The sequence below is a fragment of the Carcharodon carcharias genome, chromosome 18 (genome assembly GCF_017639515.1).
Source record: "Carcharodon carcharias isolate sCarCar2 chromosome 18, sCarCar2.pri, whole genome shotgun sequence".
In the NCBI taxonomy this organism is placed as follows: domain Eukaryota; kingdom Metazoa; phylum Chordata; class Chondrichthyes; order Lamniformes; family Lamnidae; genus Carcharodon; species Carcharodon carcharias.
Window position 1 is genome coordinate 39985220 of NC_054484.1, and position 27832 is coordinate 40013051.

Below are 27832 nucleotides of genomic sequence, written 5' to 3' on the forward strand. Positions count from 1 at the left end.
CGAAGGGTCATGAGGACTCGAAACGTCAACTCTTTTCTTCTCCGCCGATGCTGCCAGACCTGCTGAGTTTTTCCAGGTAATTCTGTTTTTGTTTCAGATAGATGCTGTGTTGTAGTTGTTCATGGCTAGCCCTGGAGCACAAGTCTTCAGTTATTCAGCCAACAAGTTGTCAGGGCCCATAACCTTTTCTATGTAAAGCCTTATACATCCTTTGGTAGTGAAGTCACTGTAGAGAGCCAAGATTTTCATATTTATTCCAAATTTACTTCACAAGAAATAAGTTAAGCACAGAAATCTTAACATAAAACAGATTTCTGCTTGCAGCTATTGATAATAGCCAATGCCAAGACAAGACTATGATTAAATTACCTTCAGCATTTTCTCTTGATGCAGGTACTATTCAGTGAAAAATCGCCCAAGTTTAAAGAGACACCAGCAAGAAATTACAAGTCTTATTTTTACAAGCAAGTACATGGAAATCAAGGAAAATTTCACACTGCAACGGTAGTAAATTGTGAAACAACGGCCTTTTACATTGAAGTCGCACTTGTAATATAAACACTCTCTGATTGCAAAGCAAGGGCCCTGGAGGGTGTATTTCACTCAGTTTTTGCTTCAGAATTAGTTTGGGTCTTGACACCTAAATTATAGTCCATAAAAAGTGACCTTAAACCTATGATGTGTTTACATAACTGCTTTCATACCAAATGATCCATATGCATCTTAGTAATGCACTAACCGTATACAAATAAGAAAATATTGCATAAAATTCAGCACAATACATAAAAATTATAGCAATAAAAAAATCAGAGCCATAAAGGAAAGTTTTTTTTTTAGATGTAATGTGCATCACAATATAGTGAAGACTAACAAGGACTAAAATAGTAACAAAATATGTACATATTAGACAAAACAAAGTGAATATATAAATAATTTCCCACTCAAATTCTGCTATTAAGGTGTAATGGTAATATGGCTTACATTTTATTCAGTACCTTGGCCTAGGATTCAAATGTGGCAGTGACCAGCATTCAGATAGTGTTCCTTCACCAAGGTGCAGGTACCAACTACTGATAGTTTTCAAAATTTGTGGGAGATGACCAGACAATCTCCTGCGGCTCAAGTTGCACAGTGTCACATTTATGGGAGAGGAAGAGGAGAGTGGAAAACACACTAAATATTAGTACTTTAAAAAAATGCTTATAATACTGGAAAGCATCGTCAGTTAAAGGATTAACATAGCCAGAAACAACAAAAACAGGCTTGTGGTGCACTTTGTAGTTTCTTAATGAAGTCAGGGTAGTTCAGACAGGGGTGTTCAGTTTGCTATAGTCCAGTTTTCTAGACACTCTGTTAGGGGGAAATAAAAATAAGTTATTTTTGCCACTAATTCCTGAATTCCAACATTCCAGCTAGTAATTGTTTCTTCTACTTTTAATTCAGTCAATTTTTTAAAGCACTAAAATCTCACTTCACAGATTTATTCAAATTATTGGAGAATTTACAATTACTTCAGTTTTGTACTGAATATTTGTATTAAAATTAAGCACAAACCAATATTGAGCTAACAAACAGCAGTTAATGTGAAACCAATTACATGTATAGTTCAGTGTGCTGCTGCCCATTTCAGCATAATTCAACAAACAGGTGGAAAGGAATTGAAAATTATTGCCTGCAGTACTTTGAAACCGCAATGCTAACTTTTCATTTTCACACTCGCATCTGCACATTCTCAGAAGACCAACATACTAATCATCACAAATTGTGCAGATTCCTTACTGAAGCACGGGTTGGAAATACATAGCTGGGAAACTTATTCAATATAATTTTGAACTTCAGGAATAATAGCTTATCTCATAAAGGGAGCAAAAGAATGAAGGCAACGAGATGGAATCTGTATTATTGAAGGAGAGAGATTTTTGTTCAAAAACTTTGCATCTGGTGGCAAAAATGAAGTTTTCACAAAAATATTGCAAAAGAATTAACACCCAGTGATACTGCAGTGCTGCGCACTCTAAAGCATAGGATTACAAGAGCTTAAGAAAATTTCTTCCATAATCAAAAAAACAGAAGGCTTACATAATCTGCCTCGGTTATTTAAATCTAGGTCCTTCAATTGTAACAGGCTAGTCACAACAGAGTTTAATTGAAGGTCAAGAACCTGTATAATAAAATTAATACTTCTCTGTATACCTGCTTTGAAGTCTGGGTGATAAACATAAGCTCACAGTGTTTCCTGAACTATTTATGACAGGCAAAGCGGTACCTAAAAATAAGCAAATTAAATTTGATATTGCTCAATCTGCATCTGAAAAAACTGTCGAAAAACATCATTTAACCAGCAGGACTGATTTCAACACAGCACAACTATGAATATGAAATACTGAGGATGGTCTTCACCTCAAACTGATGTGATCTTCAGAAAAATCGCTGTTATTTTCAAGTTCTATGTGGATATGTGCTTACCATTAAATTTAATAAAGGTTTCCTCCCAGTTGTTTTTATCTTCCTTGCAACTGTGCCTATTGTCCCAAGAGTAGATTAGAAATTAAGGACAGGAACTCGAAAGACTCACTTATCAGAAGATCAGCAGTTTTCCCAATCTAATGCTTGGGTTAACTATATGCTTAAGCAACTGTTACAATATAAAAAGCCAACCAATAGGGAAAAATTTGTTGCATCTTCTCTGATGTTTGCGAGATACAAAATTATTTCAAGTGAAATAAAAATAGCTTGAAGACATTTAAACCAAACAGGCATCAATAATACTGCAGCATTGTGAAATTAACTTGGTGCGCGAGTTGGAAACCAACTGGACATCAAAGGAAAGACACAAGATCCCTTTAAAAGGGACTCTCCTTTACCTTGAAGTCTTCTCTCAATTTACACCCAAGAGCTTAGAAATTGCATTTTGTGAATTCAGGGCACACATATGTAGAGAAGGCAATGTAATAACCACAGCACTTTAGTTTGCTAGCACCATTGTGACAGCATCAGCAAGCTACAACTGCCAGTTTCAGCCTTAGAGGCAGTCTGCTGCTTGCAGGGGTGGAGCAAATGCAGCCAGCTTGGACACTGGTTGAGGGCCTCAGCTGGTGTCTGGCAGCAGCCTGGGCTTTTAAGGTGGAGCTGGAAGGAGCAAGCCTGATCATGTAAGCCAAAAGTCTAAAAACAGAAACTGGAAGCTTACGCTTTGGTTAGCAGTTTCTAGAGCTCCTCTACCACTGGTTAAATGCTGTGCAACTGAGAAACGAGAGGTGCATGCATAGTGAATGCTGCGGTCAGGGCAAACAAATTTCAAAAGAAAACAGGTCCATTGCAGATACAAATCTGGGGCCTAAGACTAGTTTCAGACAGGCACCATGGATAACTACAGGTGCCCTGTATGGCTTGAGATGTACTTGCAGTGTGGAATAAATGCACCGCTGCCAGGAATATTGGAACCTCGTGTAATATGGCACATTATGATCGATTTTCTAAGCCGTTTTGCATTACTGCAAGGCCAAAACAATTTTGCACAGCTGTTGCAAGTAACAGGAATACACTGTAAGGGATCACCGAAATCCAACAGTATCGTGTACTGAAAGTTGACTTTGGAGTGTTTGTATTTTACAGGCAAGGTTTCATAGCTGGAGTGGTGACAGGGGTGTGGTTATATCTTAACTTTGTTGTTGGCCACAAAGCAGTTTCCACTTCACAGGAATATATTAGAATTTGACAATGCAAAACTTCAGAAATATTGAGTCACCATCTATTCTCAAACACCCTCAACTGAAAATGTTCAAACAACTGCAAAGCAATTCCATTATAACAAATAATAATATAAAAGCATAAAATTGTGGAAACTGGAAATCTAAAATAAAAACAGGAAATGCTGGAAAAACTCAGCAGGTCTGGCAGCATCTGTGGAGGAAGAAACAGAGTTAATGACTTCTTCAGAGCAATTCCATTACGTGGATTGTAACTAACAATAAATAGCTAGGCAATATATTTTAATACATACCACAACTGGAGTACATGCTAGCATTATCTTTCCATTTAATAAATGGACCCAAAGTAATATTCTGGAAAAATTAAAAAAGGGAAAATTATTAACAGAATTGAAGTCAAAATGGGCTGAATTGCATTACAGGTGTCTCAAATGTTATAAGCAAATAGTAGATAGTAACATTCATAAAATAGCACTGCACAGGAGGCAGCCATTTGGCCCACTGAGTTTGTACTGGCTCATTTGCAGAGTAACCCAGTTAGCCTCTCTGCGGGCCTGCTCCTGCTCCTAATTTGCACGTTCGTATGTTAGTCCCATGCCCTGGTTCTATCCCCAAACCCCTGCATTTTTAAAATCCTTCAATTATTCAACAAAATGTGTTTACGTACAGTAATGGAAACATTCAAACAAATCTACATTAAAAATGGAATGACAAAAATCTATAACCCCACTGCTAATTCTTTGTTGACACTCCATCTGGGCAAAATATGGATGTTTCAAATATCCATAATTATGTTTTTATTAAAATCCTGCTAACAGGGTTTAAAAAAAAACAATTAAGACCTCACCTCTCTGGGATGCCAGCTTCTCGGGGAATAAAAGCCACTCATTTGTTTAGAGTGGTAATTCTGTCCTTGCAGTACGGTATTCAGCAGCAACATTTCCTGACGACTTTGCCTTGAATTAGAGGGCTCTGGGAACGAGCGGAACCTCTTTAATGGTAATCGAGAAGTTTCCCTCGACTGGTCAATACAGGCAGCCCGTTTTCTTGATAGCTGGGAAGGCGTGTTTCTAACTGAAGTCACAGTACAAACCAAGTTACGATACACAGATTCAAATGCATCCATTTCTTTTACTTGAGTTTTAAATGGGCTCCTTATAGAACGGAACATGGTTGGAACAGAACTCCCAGAGGAAAATGAATGCCTCCGTTTACTACTTTGGCCAGTACAGGAAATGTTACTTGAGCACAAAAGCATTCTAAATGGTGATCTGCTGAAATTTGCTACTACAGAATCTTGTTTTGTCACTGTACTGTTGTTCAACGGAGATAGCTTTGCCTTTGGTGGATGGTTAAGAATGAAGCTTGAGCATGGTGAATGTGCCTTTGCCATATTGGGTTTTGTGCTTAAACATTTAAAACTGGAGTTAGTCATGATATCCAGTTGGGGCAAAGATGGTCCATTCAAAGAAGTTACTATACAAGGTGAAGTTTTCCTCATGTTGCAGCAATTTGTAACTGGTACTGGACTTTTTGGGTTGAGAGGGCTTAGTAGTAGTGGCCGAGAATAACTTGCATCATCGAATGAATTTCTAAACTTGGAAGTTTCGACTTCAGATGATTTTGAATTTGTTTGCTGCGCAGACATAGAACCTTCAGCAGCAGCCGTGGACAGAATTGTGTCAAGATTACATTCTGTGGTTTCATATCTCTTCAGAGAACAAACTTTTCCATTCATAAGCGTGGCTCCAGCAGATGCCTTTAATTCAAGAATAGGATAATCCTCCACATTCTTTAATGCATGAGTATCCATCTTGACCTTCATTCTTATTCCATCTCGAGTTGTATTTAGTTTCGATTTCCATGCATTTAACTGGAGACGTCGATAGTGTTTTATTAATCTTGAGGCAACTTGCATCTTGTAGCTTCGGTCAAGCAAGTTACTCATCGAAGCTAGCATATTTGGGTAGATATCAATAAGTGTTGTATCACTTAAACCAGATGAAGTATCATCGTGGCTTTCCACTGAACATTGGTCGATACAAGTGGATACAGTTTCACTCAAATCCAATACATTGCTTCTGCTTTTCTCAAACCTGAGCGGATAAGAAAGTTTTTTGCTACCAAGTCCACAAAGTGGCTTCGCCAACAACTGGTCATAGGACATAGAAGAAGCTAAATTTGAATCATCTTTGTCATCATGGTCAGATCTTGATGAATGATTTAAATCTCCAGAAATTGTTGTCTGAAAGTCATCACTGCAATCTTTAAGAGACAAAGAAATTTCATACATTAAAACATCAAAATAAGTGCAAGTAACATTTGGCCCTACCAGAAACCAGTAAATATTGATGAGAAGCTGCCATAGATACAAAAAATTTCACTGACAAAAGACTTATCTGATAAATACTGTTGTAACTTAAATTCCACTAATGATTTGAAAGTACTGTAAAACAGCCAGAAATTTTAACCATGGATGATTTCAGTTACACAAACACTGAATGGGAAAACAGAGGAACAAGTGTATATTTGTAAATGTGATACAGGACTCTATGTGGCGAGTGGCCATCACAACTAGAGAACTAATTTTCATCAATGTCCTAAGTCTGCAATGTAATGCAAAAACTTCGAACTGAAACAGTTCATAGAGCGCACAAACAGAAAATAAAGTAAGTAAAGTTTGTGCATGATACCAAAATAGGAGTCAGACAAATTAATGAAAAATAACAATCAAATTCAGAAGAATTTGGATATTTTACAAATGAGCTAACAGGTGATGGATGTTTCTCAATATGAAGTGTAAAATATTTAGTATAAGAACATGGAATCTAGGGAAAAGTATAAATGGAACAATATTACATCAATCGCATGCATCACTGGCGACAGAAGTGGATTGAGGTATATGGCGAGAAGGTATATTGGCTTTGATACATGAAAAATGAAGTAAACTTGGCTCAGTGCTAATTTTGTTCAGCTACCACTCTTGCTTCGTAATCAGAAGATCAAAGATTCCAATCCCCAATGTGGGACTTGTTACAGCGGAGATTTCATTCATATTTAAAAAGCAGCAAGGTATTTGCGTTCCTGGTCAACATTGACCTCGAAAGCAGGCTGACTACTTACTTATGTCACTGCTGCTTGTGGATCCATTTTTCCATAAATTGGCTGCTGCAGTTGCCTACATAACAGTGTCTACTTCAAAATTAATTCTCCTATGAAGCACATTTGTACGTTTTATTATGTTAAAGGTGTTATATAAATACAAAGCTGTTTTCTTTTGGGAACAAGTCTGAGCAACTTTTCCCTGGAGTTGATTAGGAGCAGGAAACCAGCTTGCCGACAAAATACAACTGCCTCAAAAGCATCAACACAATACTGAAATAATTTTGCACCACATATGCCATTACCTATCATGATAAACCTACTATCCCTCACAGCTTTTGAACCACTTATGTTTACAGGTTTTACCCAGTGTATCTTACATGCAACTAACCTTAAAGGTCCTAAGAAGCTGTCACATTTCATGAAATTTAATTTCTTCCCCCCACAGAAAGATTTAAGCTGCATTTGATGTGGTGCTTTAAAATAAAGGAGGGGTTTTAGTCTTTGAAGATGTATATTAAAGCTGGACAAGGCAGTGGAATGTCACAACACTTCCAATGACAGAATGACAGTTTATTGCCTCATCCCTCGCCCATTAGCCAAGATAGCTGCAGATGTTGTCTTATCATACCAATTATGTTGAGGATGATTCAATTCATGTAAATAATTCCTCTCCTTGGGATCAGAATTAACAAAAGGAAAAGAACAGATGCAGGGTTTGTCATGCTTTCAATAAAGGAACTTATCAACAAAGTTCTGGGCTTTTCGGTTAGAAACTATAAAGAAAGAAAAAGAATTAAAAAAAAAACAGCTTCCAGAAAGCAGAGTGCACGGTTATGATGTTCAAGAGGAGTGAGATTAAGTTTGGCAAGGCTACTTTGTCTTGTTTACTGCTTAGTACATTCTCTTGGTATCTGTGAAATGAAACTGCTTTAATCATTCGTAAATAGCCTCATTTCACTAAATATTTTTCAGTACGTCTTCAAAATGCTTGGAGAAATGCACACATGAAACATATTATCCATTTCAGATTATAAGGGAACCCTATTGTTACATTTTCAGGATATGCCATTGTATAATTAGATATTGGACGGTATAGGAAAACTCCTGAACAGAAGATATTTAACATCACTTACAGGAGTGACCAGCACTGCTATAACCAGAAAATATCCCAGGCTTACCCAAAATCTAAAGCAAAGGTATATCCTCCAGCTCCAAGTACCAATTTATTGGATTTATTTCTGGCATACAAGGTTATTTTCCTATGTAAGGCTTCTTTTTGCACAAGCATCAAAAAATATTCAAAACTTATAAGACGTCTCTAAATTAGATTTTGAATTATAGAAAAAAGCTACTAGATAGAAATCTCTTGTTACAATGAAAATGGACATAGAATTTTAGGCAGCATTGATACAATTACAAAACAACCTTACCATGATAAGCATGTGACAATCCAACTTTCACCTTCGATGTAGGGGTAAACATGATCACTGGTTTGTTTTTGGCCCTCCCTACACATTCCACCTTCAAAAAGACGTTTAATGATTAAGACAAGAAAATCCATGTGCTTTCTACATTTTTCTATTTAAAAGCACTTATACCACATTGCTAGTTAAACAACAATACTTAGATCCAGAGATCCGAACAGTGTAGGTCACAAGAAGTTCCTCTTGGGAAAACAATCCTTTCAAGGTACTTTTGAGTTAGGCCCTTTGTCAATATTGTTTTGAAACTAGTTATTAGAATGCACACGAAAAACATGCACCAACTCTCCCCTCAAAATTTCAATCCCTACAAGTAGGAAACAGATTCCTTAATGATGCCTTTCCATGGCAGCATGGCTAATATGAAGGGTCTCATCATAGAATCCTACTCCATAGGAACGGCCAGTTGGCCTATTGAGTCCATGCTGGCTCTTTCAATGAACAAGCCAGTTGGTCCCACTAGTTCTTTACCCATATTCTCTGCAATTTTCTCTCTTTTCAGGTTTTTCACCACGCCATATACCATACAAGTTTTTAACTAATGTTGCCTCTGGTTCTTCTGCCAAAAATTTGTGCTGTCTAGTTATTGGCCTTTCATCCATTAGAAAGGGTTTTACCTTATTACTCTAAGCCCTTCATGACTTTAAGCACCTCTATCAAAGCTTCTCATAGTTCTCTCTGCACTAAGGAGATCAACCTTAGTTTCTCCAATCTATCCAATTGACTGTAGTCCCTCAATCCTGGAATTATTCAGGCAAAACTTTCCAGTTAGAGCTGACCTGTACACCTGAAACTTAAGATTACTGCACCAGTATGTGGAAGCAAATCTTGAGTTGATAAAGCTTTAAAAAGCATATGATTCCAGATTTTATTAATAGTGTAATTATAAGTCAGCAGTGAGGCCATAGTTAGAATATGGCGTCCAGTTTTGGCTGACTTACTGTGGGAAAGATGTCAACGTCATAAGTAGGGTGCAAAAGAGATTTACTTGGATGATACCAAAACTGAGGTGCTTCAGTTATTGAGGGAAGACTAAAGAAACCTGGAGCTATTCTCATTAGAGCAAAAGATGGGCAAGAGGAAATCTGATAAAGATGTTCAAAATTGAGGGATTTTGAAATGATAGATGAGATAACACTACTGCGTCAGAAACTAGAGAGCATCAATTTAAGCTCATCACCAAAAGAGCAGGTTTTATATTCTTTTAAAATGTAGTAGGCCATTAGGCATGAAATGTCATCCCAGAAAGAGGGGTGGTTACAGAACCCAAGGCTGCTTTTAAAAGGGAAGTGAATTGAAACTAAAAAAAACTTTTCCAAGGACAGGGGCATGATACTAACAAATTACACTTCCAAAGAGGCAGCATAGGCACAGTGGGGTGCAATGGCGTTTTTGCTGTAGAGTTCTGTGACTCTAATGAAATCATTACGGTCAGAATGATTTACAAGATATTAATCCATAATTAGTGATCCCTGAAACCAAATATCAAGAAGGAATTTGTTATCGCATTTAAGTGTGATTAAACATCCAAGTGCTGTGACAAGTTTAATTCATAAAATTGAGTCAGATTTATTAGCAATATTCTGTAGATTTATAATCAAATTTTAAATGTCACTTTTGATTTTTCTATTTGCATAAATATTAATTCCATAAATGCTGATCACTTCCCAAACCATGTAAATACTATATTCTTTTAAATATACATACAAGTGCGATACTCACCAAGACTTGCTTTCCAAGGTCATCATTGCCAGTAGCCAGTATGTCAACATCTATCTTATATTTATCTCCTACATTCATATTCCCCATGGAGAGACTGGTTTGTAACTAGTAGTAAAAAAAGATGCAACATATGATTGTATTATATTTTATTCTTGTTGAGTATGCAAAAGGATTTAAAACGCATCCTGATTCAAAATACTTCCATCAAGCATAATCAAAAATGTTCACAGCAAAGCAATTAAGGCAAAAAGTTTTGATGGACTATTGCAAAAGATGTTGTTCTGGTTTGGGCAAATTTTTGTATAACAGCTGTCACCATTAAACTGACACAAATACGCAAGTCATACAGATTTAAAAAAAATCATAATTAGGCCATCTTTGCTAAGACTGGTATGGCCAGTGCTGATCAAAATTGGGAATAGTTAGTCTGCATTGCAATAGTAAAGCTAAGCTACTCACTGAACTTTCAAGCGAATGTGTGAAGTTTCTCCTTGCATCTAATCAGTTTGTTTCTATTGACCACCTGCACTTTATAAACCACTAGAATAAGGGTGGTAAATAGAAATGGTTATTAAATTTGCATCATGTATGGGATACCAGTAGGTGTCATCCTCTGTTCAGCGGTAGCACTCTCGACTCCAAATCAGAAGATAGTTTTACTCTATTACAGAATGTCGGTGTTGCTGGCTAGGCCAGTATTTGTTGCCTATTCCCAGTGCCCAAGAAAGTGGTGGTGAACTGCCTTCTTGAACTGCTGCAGTCCATGTGGTTTAGATACACCCGCAGTGCTGTTAGGCGGAGGGAGTACCAGTATTTTAACCCAGCAACAGTGAAGCAATGGCAGTATAGTTCCAAGTCATGATTTGGAGGGAACTTGCAGGTTGTGGTGTCCCCATGCATCTACTGTCCTTATCCTTCTAGGTGGTAGAGGTTGTGGGTTTTCGAAGGTGCTGTTGATGGAGCGAGCCTTGGTGACTTGCTGCAGTGCATGTTACAGAAGGTACATACTGAGAGTCAGTGGTGGAGGAGGTTAATGTTTAAGGTGGTGGACGGGATGCCAGTCAAGCAGGCTGCTTTGTCCAGGATGGTGTCAAGCTTCGAGTGTTGCTGGATCTGCAATCATCCAGGCAAGTGGAAAGTATTCCATCACACTCCTGACTTGTGCCCTGTGGATGGTGGACAGGTCTTGGGGAACCTGTTGGGAGGGTGGGGGGGGGGGGTGCACAGAATTCCCAGCCTCTGACCTGCTCTTGTAGCCACAGTATGTATATGGCTGCTCCAGTTCATTTTCTGGTCAATCATATCCTCTGGGATGTTGACAGCGTGGGGGAATTCAGCAATGGTAGTGCCACTCAATGTCAAGGGAGATGGACAGATTCTCCCTTGTTGGAGATGGTCATTGCCTGGCACTTAAGTAACATTTGCACCACACATCAGCCCAAGCCAGAATGTTGTCCAGGTCTTGCTGTCTATGGACATTGTAGACTCAAGTCCCAATGCAGAGACTTGGAATTGTATTCTAAGCTGATATTTTAGTGCTGTATTGAGAGGGCCCTGCACTGCTGCAAAGGCTGTCTTTCGGATTAAACTTTAAACCGAGGCCTTGTTTGCCCCCCTCAGGTAGATGAAGAAGATCTCATGTACTATTTGAAAGGCAGGGAAGTTCTCCCCAATATCTTGACTAATGTTTGTTCCTCAAACAACATCTAGCATGCTGCTTGTGAAACAAGCTTTATAACAGAAAATCTATGCTAAAGGCAGGGGGAAAGATTAGTGAACAGGCAGATTTTTTTTTCACTGGTATGAAATCTAGCTCAAATCTTCTATGCACTTAAGATCATTGATGTTATGCAGGTGGTTTGCATAACATATGAAATCACAGCTTAATTCATACACCTTCCTTTCACAATCAAACATTACACTGTACCTTGGATGTACTTTGAATGCACGGTCCATCTTTTAAAACTTCAGTGTCAGAAGCCTGATATGTTTGACCTTTTATTTAAAAAAAAAAGTTATTCTAAGTTCACTTTAAACACATACAAGATATTATAACTTTGATATAGACATTTCTACTTTAAACACATACGAGATATTATAACTTTGATATAGACATTTCCTACTGTATTTCCATTTGGTTATTCCCTCACCAGTGGGCCATGTGTACAATCCTCCTTGGGCTTGTCATGAGGATGGGCTTTATGCCAAATAATGATTTTTAATCTGCCAACTGGTAACATGAATTGGGCTTTTAAAAACAGACTGAAGTAACTGGAACTCTCAGCCAAGGTGACTACCCAGTTTACATTATTGTATATTCCACATTCCAACCCCATTAAGATGGAGACACCCATGTTTGCAAAATCCCAAAGACAATGACCTCAGAGGAATACAAATAAACCATATTACCTATTCCATTCACACAACATCCAGGTGCTCATCCAGAAACAATCCATCAAACCTGATTACTTGCACAATAGGACCCTGTTAAGAGGGGTAATTCCCAGACCCGATCTAACCAAGTTACAACTGGAATACATAATCATGTTTGAATTACCAGTCAGTTGGAAAGGGTGATCACACAACAAGCCAACCTTTTGTATGTTTTAAGCAGAACTGAGAACAAGCAGCTGAGAAGCTAAGAGATCCTTTCTCCTCCCCACCACCCCCTCTCTCCACCAACTTGCAAACTTTTGGGCCCGTTCTGCTTTGACTCCCTTGCCACGTGCAGCAGATATTTTGATGAAATTACTCAACTCCACAATCGAGTCTCTAGAAGACCAAATAGATCATCCACCCACAGTTTTAAATCACCTCAATGCCAAAAGCACTGGATTCGGCCTGAAGCCAGCCAAGTCACCAAGCTGCAGACTGAATTCCTTTTAACTTTAATGGACTTGAATTTGGCCAACCTATCCTTCCCCACTCTGTATTTTTGCAGGTGAACTTTGAGTACGCATATGTGTGTGTGTATGAAAGTCAGTGCATCATTCATTATTTTACTTAGATCAGTTTAAGTATAATACAGCTAACCTCTTTTTTTGTTTAGCTGAAGAGAACCTATATTATTAGTTCTTTGTGATATTAAAATATTGCTTTTGCTCTGAGCACGAATACTAGTGAAATTTATAATTGGGCAACTGTTCCATCAGTTGTAATCCAATACTAAAAACTTGAAAATGATCCAGGCTGTCTGAGCTTTAAAAAGTATTTTTTCAAACTCAAGAATTGGGATGCTGGCATTTGGAAACAAAGATAGCTGACATAATGCAAACTGTCCTGTTAGGGACAGGAGTAGGCAATTTAGCCTCATGAGTCTGCTCAATCACTGAATGAAATCACTGCTGCTCTGTGACCCAAACCCATAGACCCAACCTTGCCCCATGTCCCCATGATAGTGTAGATTAACATGAATCTCAGATTTAAAATTAATAGTTGATCTAGCATCAAATGCAATTTGCCAAAGAGAGAACTTCTATCATCATTAGCAAAGTATTTCCTAATTTCACCCTGTAAGGTTTGGCTACCCCCCCCCAGTCTTAGATTTCCAAACCTGCAGGAATAGTTTTTATCTACCCTCTTAATTCCCTTTAATATCTTGAAAACATCAATCAATTCGCAATAACTTCTATGGCAAAGCCTGCTAGACAAAGTTCAGCATTCCATTAGACCCTTCTACCTATGAAGTAATTCAGAATTGGAAGATTTGCTAAAAAGCTACCAACATATCCAATTGATAGTGCACGCTATTGATTACAAAGCAAGCAGCTGCTGTCCCAGCCCCATATCTTTAAAGGTGCAATCGTGTATGCCCATGTGGCAACGTGCTCATTTAATGGCAAGTTGTGCTGCTCTTTATGTTGCTTGTGAGGAGCTCCTAATATCTAGCAAGCACTCCAACATGCATTGTCAGCCGTCTTAATCAACTACTTAATGTTCTCTTGGATTAGGGGAAGGGCGTGTCTCAGATTAAAATAGCTACAAAATGACACTTGCAATGAAATTTAACAAATCTCCTTGGTGATCCAATCAGACTCTGATAAGTCCACAGCACTGCTCATGTGGGTAGTGATATACCAACCAGTCTCACTGATCAGTGGAAGATAGAGAGAAAGATGCAATTTAGGCTGGAATTATTCCCACTGAACTTCATACAATCCCAATGGCAAATTCTCCCAATGGATTGAGGTCCCAATAGGACAAGGAGCAGAAAGCTTAATTACATTTTAACTAATTATGCTCCAGCAGTAAATTTTGGCTCCAGCTATTCCTTACTTTCCTAAATCCAGAGGGAGAGTTCCTAGAGAAGTGATTGCATGTACCCAGGGTCTTGAAGTATGTATTGAAGGTTGCAGTCCTTGAACAAACAGCTGCACAGTTGAGAGTCAATTGGACAGAATCTGCAAAATTCACGAAGGAGAAAGCTTCCTGGAGAATATGCTGCAGCGTTCACCCCACAGGTTGCCAACAGTAGCAGAGTTGGTAAGGGACACTGGCTGATGATTGGGAAACAGGATAGGAAACATCTCATCAGTGTAGAAAGAGAATCACTTGAGCAGCTGGATTTCTCCAACAGATATACCTCTTTTCAGTACCAGCAACATGGATTAAAAAGGGTGACAGATGGTCACTGAGCAACTGTAAGGCACCGAGGAGCAAGTACAAGATAGCAATAAGATACCGAGTGCCAATTATGAGAACTTCTATAGTCAGGGGGCTAGATAACTTCTTTAGTAGATGTGATCAGATTCACAAATGTATGTTGTTTTCCAGGTTCAGGGCATCAAATACAAATGATTCTGTACTAGAAAGAGGAGTCAGAAATCTTAGCTCACGTGGGAGCTAATGACAGATAAGAGTAGGTTCAAAGTTCTACAAACCGATTTCAAGAAGTTAAATACTAGATCAAGAAGCAGAAACCAGGTGGACAATCTCTGGATTACTCCCAGTGTCATGTGCAGGACCAGCAATGGAGAAAGAGATTAGGATCGTCAACATGTAGCTGAAAGGAGAGTGCAGCAGAGAGAGTTGCAGGTTCCTGAGAAGTTGGAACCATTTTTGGGGTGAGGCAAGGGCTACATGGATAGGATGATCTATATTTAAACCAGAGAGGTATGAGGTCAAAAAAGTGAGAGAAAAAAAAAGACCAGAAAGATACATGACAGGCAGTTGTGGTGCAGGACTAAGAAATTAAACAAGTGAGCTAGAAGCACAAATTCATCTGAAAAAGATCTGATGTACTTGACAGGACCCTGGCTACAAAAGAAGCATGATTGGAACTACGTATTCCAGGCAATGAGATCTTCAAAAGAAATAGCAAAATTAGGAAAGAAGGGGGAGTGGCAAGATTAACAAAATAAATAATTATCTTAGTATAATAAAGGAACTTCAGTAAGAGCGATTAGCAATGAATGCACCACAAGAATAGCAAAGGAGGGAAGAGCTCTAGTAGTTGTTGACATACCTCAAGATAGTTATGATGTAGTGGCTGGGATGGGAGTGGCATTTAATAATAGGCTTGAAAGGAAAGAGGGCGTCACAAAATAGGATTTTAAATTTTAAAAAGGCAAACTTGGATGAGATGAGAAATGAATTGACTGTAGTAAACCGGGCAATGTTTGTATTCAGAAGGGTCTGGGTGTCCTTGTACAAGGATCATAAAATGAACAATGCAATTGCAACAAGCAATTAGGAAGACAAATAATGTGTTAACTTTTGCTACAAAGGAATTGAAAGTCTTACTAAAATTGTACAGAGTGAGGGTACACCTAGAGTACTGTGGACAGCTTTGGTCTCCTTACCTAAGAAAAGACATACTTGTCTCAGAGGGAGCGCAAAGTTTCATTAGACAGGTCTTGGGATGAGGGGATTGTCCTATGAAGATTGGTAGACTGGACTTAAATTTCCTTGAGTTTAGAAAAATGAGGGTGACCTAATCAAAACATAAAATATTTCCTGTGGCTATGAAATCTAGAACAAGGTCAGTCAGTCCCAGAATATGGGTTCAGCCATTGGGGGATTGAGATGAGGAGAATTTTTTTTCACTCAAAGATTTTTGAATCTTTGGAATTCTCTACATCAATGGACTGTGATGCTCAGTCATTAAGAATTTTCAAAATAGAGGTTGATGGATTTTGGGTACTAATGGATGTGGGAATAGTACCCAAAGGTGGAGTTGAGATACCAGATCAGCCATGATCTTGTTGAGTGGCAGATTAGGCTTGAAGGGCTAATGGCCTACTCCAGCTCCTTTTTTTTTATGTTCTTGAGGGGAGAAAACCAAATCACTAGACTTGTAAATTTTTCAATTTTGGGAATTTACTGGAATCAATCATGGACAGAATGACTGAACACTATTTGCCGAGTTGAGTCAGCTTGAATTTGGGAAGGATAGGTTATGTCAGACTAACTTTGATTATTTATGTGAAGTCACAAGCACTGAAGGCAAAGGACTGTCTATAGATTTTGTCTAACAGCTTTCCAGAAATCATGTGATAAAGTTCCACACAAGAGATTATTAGCGAAAATGGAAATGCCCAGTCTTGGAGGCAATCTTGTTATATGGGTTGGCAAGTAGGAAAGCTGAGTAGGGATAAAGGAAACATTCTCTGCCTGGCAGGATGTAACAACTGTTTTTTTATTAACCTGTGATCCACATATACTAAATGATTTGGATGAAGGAATAGACTTGTATATCCAAGTTTGCAGATGACAGTTAGGAACCACAGTAGGTTGTGTAGGTGGGAGCAGGAAATTAAAAAACATACAGAGTGAACACAACTATAGCAAAGACAGCTCGGGGAAAGTTGAAGTCATCATCTCTGATCCAAGAAAATACTCCAATTTATGTTATGAGAAAGAAGCAGTAGTGAGGGTTAAGGGACTTAAGTGTCCACACTAAAGTTTTAAATTATAATTTAGGAAAAATGTTCCGGTGCCTCTCACAAATACAACTCAGTCACACCTTGGAAGCAATAGGAAGAACGTTTGCCTTACTTGATAACTTGGTGCTCATCAGTTTCTCCTGGCTTTCATCGGGTGCACACAGTTTTTTGTCCTGTTCCTGGCTTACATCAGGTTCGTATAATTTTTCATACTGAAATATAAATAAAGAAAAAGAAAAGCATTTCAGTAGTTTTCTCCTAGTTCTGTTTAGCTGTACCTGACATTTACACTTCAAAAAATTTTAAGTTCAAGTTTTCTGTGAAGTTACATCCAAAAGGTTTTCAGAGTACAACTGGCTATCAGTTAATGTACTAATCAAGGCAAAATGACCTTAAGTGGCTAGCTCACATGCCTAGGAGAACTCAAGCAGATCAAAGTGAAGTATACAGAAAGACAAAACAGAAAGTGTAGCAACTGATCAAAGACAACGTGGCCCCATGTGTCTAAGGCACCACAGAACTGACCTAGTCCTCCAACACATTACGCATACGATCTAATTCAAAGCAGTACCAATTTTTGAAATAAGTATGTCTTAAGAATAATCAATTCAACTTTCCATGTCCACGTATAGTATACCCAAAGTCAAAAATTAACAATTGAAATTCAAACCAACATTATGCATCATGATACCAACTGAGAAGCAACAGGAAATATTACAGGATACATTATTTCATATATACCTTTTTATGAAAGTTATTTCTGGCTTGTTTTCTTGGAAGACAAAGCTGAGAGTCAGTGGGGCACCATATTATGGGACCTACAAAGGTAAAGGCTTTGTATAAATGTTAATAAATTTCACACTTTATAAATATGAAAATACAATACTCAAAAGTCACTCTAAATAGATGTCCCCAAATACAGTTGGATTGTTTTAGCACAATGATTTGAAGCTAAGAATACTTTCATTTCAGATTTTCAGTGCATGAGATCTCTACATTTTCCCTACTTTAAAAAAAGACCCACACAGGTTAAGCTAGGCCAACCTGATTGTAACTAAATAAGCCTCCACCAAGGTTAGTCTTCAGTGAGTATGGTAGATTCTTCATCCTTTCCAGAGAAAGGGCTTAATTAGAAACCAAGTACTTTCCCACGGGAACAGAATTAATAGCTAATCATTGTTCAGAGGAATTAAGGTTTCAGTAAGTGTTCTTTTGTCACTATGTGAAAGGCTGCCTCATTTAAAAGCTACAAAAAGATAACCTCTAATCTAATTTGGGTGTAACTATAATTTTTTTAAAAATTGTTTTACATCATAGAGACAGAGAGGGTATCTTTCTGCCTATGTTCATTATTTCTCACACTTACACTGTTGTACCCAACTTCTATGTAAACTCCAATCCACTCAAACTCCTGTAAATATTACACAGCAGACATGTACTGGATAAAATTTAAGTGAGAGGACACATTTACAGCCCTAAGCTTTGGTGGACAACTGTCTAAACCAGGTAACCAACACCTATTTTCTACTACCATAGAATTGAATTACAAGTGTGCCACTTACAACATATTAAACGCATCAGCCATTCGCACAATTCAATAAACTCTTTGTATCTTGTTAAAGTGGGATTACAATAATTATTTCATATTCTGTTTGGATGTGACTGATAAATTGAGAAGAATAAATTAAGTGAGATCGCTTTTGTTGTCATTTAAAATCCTCAAATATCCTGAACTATCTGTGGTAATGTCAATATTTAATTCCCAATATTTAAACAAAATTATCTGAAGATGAATTATGCACAAATTAAATACTGGTTATTAGTGAATCTCTTCTGGGCCCTTCTCTCTTGCCACCTCCCTTGTCGGTAATCTAGTTATGCCACTTATCATTTCCCCTGGGCTTTGTCCTCCAACCCATCACTATTCCTCCAACTTCCTGGATCACAGAATTGCTTTGGTGCAGGACAGTATTTGGCTTATGTCTGCACTGGCTCTTCAAATGATCAACTCAGATAATATTAATCCCCTGCCTTCTCCCCGTAATCCTGCACATTCTTCCTTTTCAGTTAGGAAGACTCAATCCCTTTTCAATGCTTCAATTGAACCTGCCCCCACCACACTCTCAGGCAATGCACTCCACTTGTTGCATAAAACAGTTTCTCCTCATATCACTTTTTGCTTTTTTCACTATTTACTTTAAATCTGCGTCCTCTCGTTCTTGATACTTTCATGAGTGGGAACCGTTTCTCCCTATTTTTCTATCCAGACCCCTCATGATTTTAAATACCTCTATCGAATCTCCTCTCAGCCTTCTTTTCTCTAAGGAAAACAATTCCTAACTTCTCTAATCTATCTTCACAACTGAAGTTTCTTATCCTTGGAATCATTCTCCTGCACGCTCTCTAATGCCTTCACATCGTTTCTAAAGTGTGGAACCCAGAACTGGACACAATACTCCAGCTGAGGTCGAACTAGGGACTTATACAAATTCAATATAACTTCCCTGTTCTTGTACTATGCCCCTATTAATAAAGCACAGGGTACTGTATACTTTATTAACTGCTCGCTCATCCTGCGCTGCCACCTTCAATGATTTATGCACCGAGTTCTCTCTGTTCCTCCACCCGCTTTAGAGTTGTACCCTTTATTTTATACTGTCTCCATGCTCTTCCTAACAAAATGAATTACCTCACACTTCTCTGCGCTAAATTTCACCTGCCACCTGGCTGCCCATTCCACCAACATGCCTATGTCCTTTTGAAGGGACTATTCTCCTCACAGCTCACAAAGCTTCCAAGTTTCATATCATCTGCAAACCTTGATATTGTGCCCTGTACACCAGAGTCTAGGTCATTAATATACATCAGGAAAAGCAAGGGTTCCAACACTGACCCCTGGGAAACTCCACTAAAAACCTTCCTCCAGAGGAAAAACATCCATTAACCGCTACCCTGTTTCATGTCATTTAGCCAATTCTGTATCCATGTTGCTACTGTCCCTTTTATTCTGTGAGCTATAACCTTGCTTGGGTCTGTTGTGTGGCACTGCATCAAACGCCTTTTGGAAGTCCATGTATACCACATAACAGCATTGTCTTCATCGACCCGTCTTGGTTACCTCCTCAAAAAAACTTCAGCAAGTTAGTCAAACATGATTTTCCCTTAAGAAATCCATGCTGGCTTTTCTTAATTAATCCACATTTGTCCAAGTGACTATTAATTTCATCCCGAATTATTGTTTCTAGCCGTTTCCCCACCATCGAAGCTAAACTGACTGGCCTGTCATTGATAGGCTTATCCTTACACCCTTTTTTTGAACAGAGGTGTAACATTTGCAATTCTCCAGTCATTTGGGACCACCCCTGAGTCTAAGGAAGACTGCAAAATTATAGCCTGTATCTCTGCAATTTCCAATGTCACTTTCTTCAGTATCCCTGGATGCATCTCATCCGGTCCCGGTGTCTTATCAACATTAAGTACAGATAACCTATTCAAAACCACCTCCTTTTCAATTTTAAACCTACCTAGTGTCTGAATTCCTACTCACCTGCCATTATCCCTGGTTTGAATGTCTTTGAATACTTCCACGGCAACACTGTGCCTTTTATTGCATTCTCTGAAGCGGCCACCATGGCATTCGTCACCATCTTCATAAGAATAGAAACCAACAGCTCCATCCTCTTCCTTCACCAATCTTCCAGCCCAACTCACCCATTGGCGACTAACCTCACCAATCTCCTTCCTACCCAGCTCACCCCATCTGCCACAATCTACTTGAACTATGTCAGTGGAACAATTACTACATTTTCCTCTATAATGTTTGTTTGTGACTAAACAAGCTTATTGCCAGAGACCTTATATTGTGGAAGGTTGCACTGACATCCTGGCTTTGACGGAAATTTGACACAAGCACCGCATCCGCTTATAATTGCATCCACCAGTGCTGCTGCCTGATTCTCATCAAAGCTCACTCTTTCCTCCTAATCCTCAGGTAGCTTCTCCTCTTTAGCGTACCTCACCTTGTTCAATCCATCTCACTTCTGCTATAAATTCCTTGTCATCTGATGCTTTCTAGTCATTTACAGCTCCACTTTTAAACTCTTAGCTGCCTAGCTTTTGGTACTCCTATGACCACAAGACTTCTGCACCCACTGATCTGCTCAACTAGTCCTAAATCTTCACTTTTAAAGCCTTGTCCCCCAGCAATACTTTAATTGTCTCCCTCCCTGGTTGCTCATGATCATGGGACCCATCTTTACTCCTTCAAAACCAATGGGTGCAGACTTGAACATATCTAGCACACAGTTTAGCCATTCAATACTAGATTTGGTTGAACCACATTAAATAACAGTTCGGGTCCATCGAAGCTGGTAGATTTTAAATTCAATAAATGAAACATGGAATTGAAAGTTAGTCTCAGTAATGGTGATCATGAACTATCAATTGCCATAAAAATCCATATGGCTCATTGATATCCTTTAGGGAAGGAAATCTGCCATCCTTGGTCTGGTCTTCATGTGACTCCAGGTCCACAGTAACGTGGTTGACTCTTAGCTGCCTTCTGAAATGGCCTAATAAGCCACTCAGCTCAAGAGCAATTAGGGATGGATAACAAATCGCCCACATCAAATGAAAGGATAAAAAAAAAGTCCCGTAAGTTTGAGAAATGATATTATGTGACGAGTTATTTTGTCTTACCTGATGGAGTATCAACAGTCATATCCTCAAGATTAATAACCAGGTCTTCTTCAAATGGTTGGCTGTACTACAGAAACCCAAAAAGATTACATTCATTTGTCCATATAATTGGGTTAAGCTACATATAAAGTCAGTATTATTTTGTACATTTGATAAATGTATGATAAACAATTTTCAAAAAACCTTTACTGCAATCTATATATTTGAAACACTATCAGTGATTCTTTTTCAAATAATTGGCATTTTGACTCCATATTTTTCAAAGCATGGTGATCACCAAAAATATATTAATTTATTAATTCTAAAAGTTTGTGATTGGCTGCTTTTTGCTTACTACATTCCTGGTGACTTATATTAAATGAGGAGGATAGTAAAATACTTCTGGAGGATACAAAAGAACACATCATTTTTTATTTTCAGTTGGACTGTGAATTAAAATTACAATGGCTGTTGTTTGAAAGAACAGGATATGAGATATATACAATGTTGCAGTCCTGGAACAGAGTGTGCCATGAAAGACAGGATGGTGCAGGAAAGGAGTCCTGGACCAAGAGAGCTGCCTGGCAACAACGTTTTAATTGGTTCCTGACCAGGTGACCAGGTTTTGTGTGAAAGTACTGCAGCAGAATAGCTCTTGGCCTGAAAGGAGCAAGACCTAAAACCTCTCTCTCCTGTGTGTGGAAGATTCCAGTAATTCCTCAAAAATAGCTAGCTGGCCTTTTCTCCTATCTTTATAACCTGCTCTAGCTCCAAAAATCCATCAAGAGGCAAATGGGGAAAATCACTGTTAGAGACATTGAAAAGCAAGTGCTAAACCAGTGAGCTAAATACCCAAAGTGCTGGAAGACCACCTCGTGTCATCAACAGGAACTGAAAAGAATTTGGAAGACATTGATCAAAATCAACCCATCGAACCCTGTTCTCCGGAATTGGTGCTATTGAACTGTTTTAACCCACCATATTTTTGTGTGTCTTATGTGTCTTGTATGTGTGTATAGGGATTTAAGAAGAGTGAGGTTAGGTTATAGAGTTAGGGATTAGCAGTTTTTTCTTTTTTTGCCACTGCCACTGGTTAACAAGTTTGTTCTAAAAACAGTTATTTACTTATTAAGTTTACAAACCTGTTACTCACATTCTGAATGAACCTCAATTAAAGTTAGGTAGAATTGGGGCAATCTGGTGGTTTTATCAAACTTTTTCACATTTGTCACGGCCTGGGGAACAGTGGGGCTTGATATTACAGCGCACTATTCCCAGTGAGTCGTGTCAAGTGGCAAAATAACAGACATATGGCAGAAAAAATTTAATGCATTTAAGTGTTTCATATTAGTAGGAAGAATGGAGGAGAACACGATTCACAAAATGGTACAATTGTAACATGGTCGAAAAAGAGAGATATCAGGGGATATCTATGAAGGTGCCAGGACAAAGTTGAGAAGGCTATTTAAAAGCATGTGGAAGCATTGGCTTTATTAATTGTTAGGAAATAGAGACAGTTTAAGTAAGTTATATTTGTATTTGTGGGTGTTAGGAATGAGTTTTAGCTTTAAAGTTTGATTTATATTTCTGTATTTGTGGTAAGAAAATTGAGTTTAGTTTCACTTTAAAAGGTGCTTGCATTTCTAATGAGTTTTACCACTTAAGCAAACACAGGAATAAAAAAAAGTGCAGTTGCCTAGCAACAGGGATCCGGAAGCAGGTCCCACCCACAGACACACAGATAAACTAAAGATACAGAAGTTTCCTCATGGTAGTGTCCTTGGTCCAACTATCTTCAGCTGCTTCATCAGTGACCTTCCTTCCATCATAAGGTCAGAAGTGGAGATGATCGCCGATGATTGCACAATGTTCAGCACCATTCGTGACTCCTCAGATACTGAAGCAGTCTGTGTCCAAATGTAGCAAGATCTGAACAATATCCAGGCTCGGGCTGACAAGTGGCAAATAACATTCGCACCACACAAGTGTAAGGCAATGACCATCTCCAACAGGAGAGAATACAACCATTGCCCCTTGATGTTCAATGGCATTACCATCACTGAATCCCCCAGTATCCTGGGGTGGGGGGGGGGGGCGTGGTTTAACATTGACCAGAATTGAACCAGACCAGCCATATAAACACTGTGGCCACAAGAGCAGATCAGAGGCTAGGATCATGCAACAAGTAACTCACCTCCTGACTCCCCACAGCCTGTCCACCATCTACAAGGCACAAGCCAGGAGTGTGATGGAATATTCCCCACTTACCTGGATGAGTGCAGTGCCCAAAACACTCAAGAAGCCCAACACCATCCAGGACAAAGCAGCCCACTTGATTGGCACCACATCCACTCCTTCCACCACTGATGCACAGTAGCAGCAGTATGTACCATCTACAAGATGCACTGCAGGAATTCACCAAGGCTCTTTCAACAGCACCTTCTAAACCCACGATCATTACCATCTAGAAGGACAAGGGCAGCAGATTGGTGGGAACATCACCACCTGGAAGTTCCCCACCAAGTCGCTCACCATTCTGACTTGGAAATATATCGCCATTCCTTTACTATCGCTGGGTCAAAATCCTGCAACTCCTTCCTAACAGTACTACACTACATGGACTGCAGTGGTTCAAGGCGGCAGCTCACCATAGCTGGGTATGTCCTGTCTCACCAGCAGGACAGGGATGGTGATGGTTGTGTCTGGGACATCATTTGTAAGATATGATTCTGTGAGGGTGACTATGTCAGGCTGTTGCTTGACTAGCCTGCGACACAGTTCTCCCAATTTTGGCACTAGTCCCCAGATGTTAGTAAGGAGGACTTTGCAGGGTCAACAGGGGATGAGTTTGCTATTCGTCGTTTCTGGTGCCTAAGTCAATGCAGTCTGTCCAGTTTCATTCCTTTTTACCAACTTTGTAGCAGTCTGATACAACTGAGTGGCTTGCTAGGTCATTTCAGAGGGAATTTAAGAGTCAACCACATTGGTGTGGGTCTGGAGTCACATGTAGGCCAAACCAGGCAAGGACAGCAGATTTCCTTCCCTAAAAGACATTAGTGAACCAGATGGGGTTTTACGACAATCGACAATGATTCATGGTCATCATTAGACTTTTCATTCCAGATTTCTACCAAATTCAAACTCCACCATCGGCCGTGGCGGGAAGGAAGGGTCCCCAGAGCATTATCTCTGTAGTAATCCAGAGACTCAGGGTAAAAACAAAAAAACTGCGGATGCTGGAAATCCAAAACAAAAACAGAATTACCTGGAAAAACTCAGCAGGTCTGGCAGCATCAGCGGAGAAGAAAAGAGTTGACGTTTCGAGTCCTCATGACCCTTCGACAGAACTTGAGTTCAACTACAAGAAAGAGTTGAAATATAAGCTGGTTTAAGGTGTGTGGGGGGGTGGAGAGAGAGAGAGAGAGAGAAGTGGAGGGGGTTGGTGTGGTTGTAGGGACAAACAAGCAGTGATAGAAGCAGATCATCAAAAGATGTCAACAACAATAGAACAAAAGAACACATAGGTGTTAAAGTTGGTGATATTATCTAAACGAATGTGCTAATTAAGAATGGATGGTAGGCCACTCAAAGTATAGCTCTAGTGGGGGTGGGGAGAGCATAAAAGATTTTAAAATATTTAAAAATAATGGAATTGGTGGGAAAAGAAAAATCTATATAAGTTATTGGAAAAAAAAGGAAGGGGGAAACAGAAAGGGGGTGGGGATGGGGGAGGGAGCTCAAGACCTAAAGTTGTTGAATTCAATATTCAGTCCGGAAGGCTGTAAAGTGCCTAGTCGGAAGATGACCGGGACACCCTGGTCCACTCCTCCATCACCCCCTACTCCTCAACCTCCTCCTATGGCACCATCCCATGCCCACGCAAAAGATGCAACACCTGCCCCTTCACTTCCTCTCTCCTCACCGTCCAAGGGCCCAAACACTCCTTTCAAGTGAAGCAGCATTTCACTTGCATTTCCCCCAACTTAGTCTACTGCATTCGTTGCTCCCAATGTGGTCTCCTCTACATTGGAGAGACCAAACGTAAACTGGGCGACTGCTTTGCAGAACACCTGCGGTCTGTCCGCAAGAATGACCCAAACCTCCCTGTCGCTTGCCATTTTAACACTCCACCCTGCTCTCTTGCCCACATGTCTATCCTTGGCTTGCTGCATTGTTCCAGTGAAGCCCAACGCAAACTGGAGGAACAACACCTCATCTTCCGACCAGGCACTTTACAGCCTTCCGGACTGAATATTGAATTCAACAACTTTAGGTCTTGAGCTCCCTCCCCCATCCCCACCCCCTTTCTGTTTCCCCCTTCCTTTTTTTTCCAATAAATTATATAGATTTTTCTTTTCCCACCTATTTCCATTATTTTTAAATATTTTAAAATCTTTTATGCTCTCCCCACCCCCACTAGAGCTATACTTTGAGTGGCCTACCATCCATTCTTAATTAGCACATTCGTTTAGATAATATCACCAACTTTAACACCCATGTGTTCTTTTGTTCTATTGTTGTTGACATCTTTTGATGATCTGCTTCTATCACTGTTTGTTTGACCCTACAACCACACCAACCCCCTCCACTTTCCTCTCTCTCTCCGCCCCCCCCACACACCTTAAACCAGCTTATATTTCAACTCTTTCTTGTAGTCGAACTCAAGTTCTGTCGAAGGGTCATGAGGACTCGAAACGTCAACTCTTTTCTTCTCCGCCGATGCTGCCAGACCTGCTGAGTTTTTCCAGGTAATTCTATTTTTGTCTCTGGATTACTAGTCCAATGACATTACCATTACACCATCACCTCCTCCTTCTGTATATATCTGTAAAGGTATACTTGTGGGTGAAGGACTATTGTGATATAGTTCATCTGTTGTTTAATAAATGTTTTATTCTTTTGTTAAAAGTACATGAGCTGACTCTCCATTACCCCTCTTCACATATCTAAATGAACATCAAACTGGGTTCCAATCTGGGAATAGGATTGTCCAGGGTAACCTCAACTAGAAATCATAACATGATAGGAGGAAAACAACAGGTATTAGCCATCGTTCGTCAGTTCAAACTCTATCCCCCAGACCTTACCATGTAAACTCGGGCAAAGATCTAGAAAAGACCTGGACCAGCGTTTTCTCTCAAACTTGAAATCAAAAGTTCCCTAGCCACAACTCCATCCCTCTCATTGATAAGACGTTGAGACTGAAGACAGTTTGTAGTCTTGGTGTCAAATTTGACCCCAAGGTGAGTTACCAACCGGAGGAAACAGGGGCCTGACTGATCCCTTCCAACATCCCCATCCCCACCCCCACCAGTAACAGGGGGGCGTGGCTTGACTGATTTCCCCCAACCCCCTATACCAGAGGGGCCAGTGGTTTGACTGATTCCTCCCATCGGATGTTCACACAGACGGCAGCAGCAACAGCAACTGTCGCCCGTTTAAAGCACATCTCAGTTGAAGCTTACAAACTCAAGCATGCACCGGCCGAGCGCGGCTGCAAATCATCAAACCCACCCCTCCCGCCCGCTCCCGGCAGCATAGTCCACACTACCTTCTCGAATATTCGCTCCATCCTCTCCATAAACCTACAGCCATTGCGCTTGAGGCCGTGAACAACTTCACTCTGCGCCATTGCCGTCCCGGCAAGCTCGGCTCCGCCAACCGCCGCTCATTCAAACCGGAGCAACGCGCCCTCGGATTGGCTAAAAGAAAAAAATGCATCATAATGCATCCGCTACATTTCATTGGTCCAAAGGAACGGGGCTCGCCGAACATGAATGCGCATGCAGAATGCTGCAGCTGCTGGAAATCTAAAAACAAAAACAGAAAATGCTGGAAACGCTCAACGGGTTTGGCAGCATCTATGGAGAGAGAGAGAGAAACAGAGATGAGTCAAACATCATTTCTTCAGAACTGAAGGAAGGTGGAAATGTGAAGGGTTTTATGCTGTCCAAAGGAGAGGAAGAACAAAAGGGAAGGTCCAGGATAGGGTATGAGACAGCAGGGATTAAATGACAAAAATGTCATGCAACAGAAGGCAGAGTGGTGGTAATTAAGAGGCAAAGCATTTGTCCACAGTAAGTGTAAATGCCAAAACAATGAACTCCTCTGTGTGAAAGTAAAAATATGAAAAACAGGATTCAAACCAGCATATGGCAAAAAAAGAGAATCAAAATGGGGGACAGAGTGCCTGCATGATCTGAAATTGTTGATCTCAATGCTGAATCCAGAAGATTGCAAAGTCCCTAATCAG

The 27832-nt window shown here is 39.6% G+C and overlaps 1 protein-coding gene across 3 annotated transcripts; it reads right to left on the reverse strand.

The window, feature by feature from the left end:
- Positions 1–233: 233 nt before the first annotated feature.
- On the reverse strand, positions 234–27233 carry LOC121290318. 3 transcript variants are annotated; one of them, XM_041210633.1, is made up of 11 exons: positions 27131–27233; positions 21601–21667; positions 17644–17720; positions 17015–17114; positions 11946–12013; positions 10019–10123; positions 8246–8336; positions 4558–5975; positions 4004–4064; positions 2194–2266; positions 234–1350 (listed from the first exon to the last, which is right to left on the reverse strand). In XM_041210633.1, exons 1-11 carry the CDS (start codon positions 27209–27211, stop codon positions 1305–1307), a joined length of 2187 nt encoding a protein of 728 aa, XP_041066567.1. In that variant the 5' UTR covers positions 27212–27233; the 3' UTR covers positions 234–1304. The 3 variants fall into 3 exon arrangements, with proteins under 3 accessions (XP_041066567.1, XP_041066568.1, XP_041066569.1); XM_041210634.1 differs by having other exon boundaries at positions 21601–21662; positions 27131–27232; XM_041210635.1 differs by lacking the exon at positions 2194–2266.
- Positions 27234–27832: the final 599 nt, after the last annotated feature.

What these genes read in the sequence shown, in the direction of transcription:
- LOC121290318 (XM_041210633.1), bottom strand. Translation starts at nt 27,211, where the DNA reads ATGGCGCAGAGTGAAGTTGTTCACGGCCTCAAGCGCAATGGCTGTAGG. An exon ending in GAAATAACTTTCATAAAAAG is followed by an intron (nt 17,115 to 17,643) that starts GTATATATGAAA and finishes TTTATATTTCAG; the next exon opens with TATGAAAAATTATACGAACC. An exon ending in GATGAGCACCAAGTTATCAA is followed by an intron (nt 12,014 to 17,014) that starts GTAAGGCAAACG and finishes TTTAAATAAAAG; the next exon opens with GTCAAACATATCAGGCTTCT.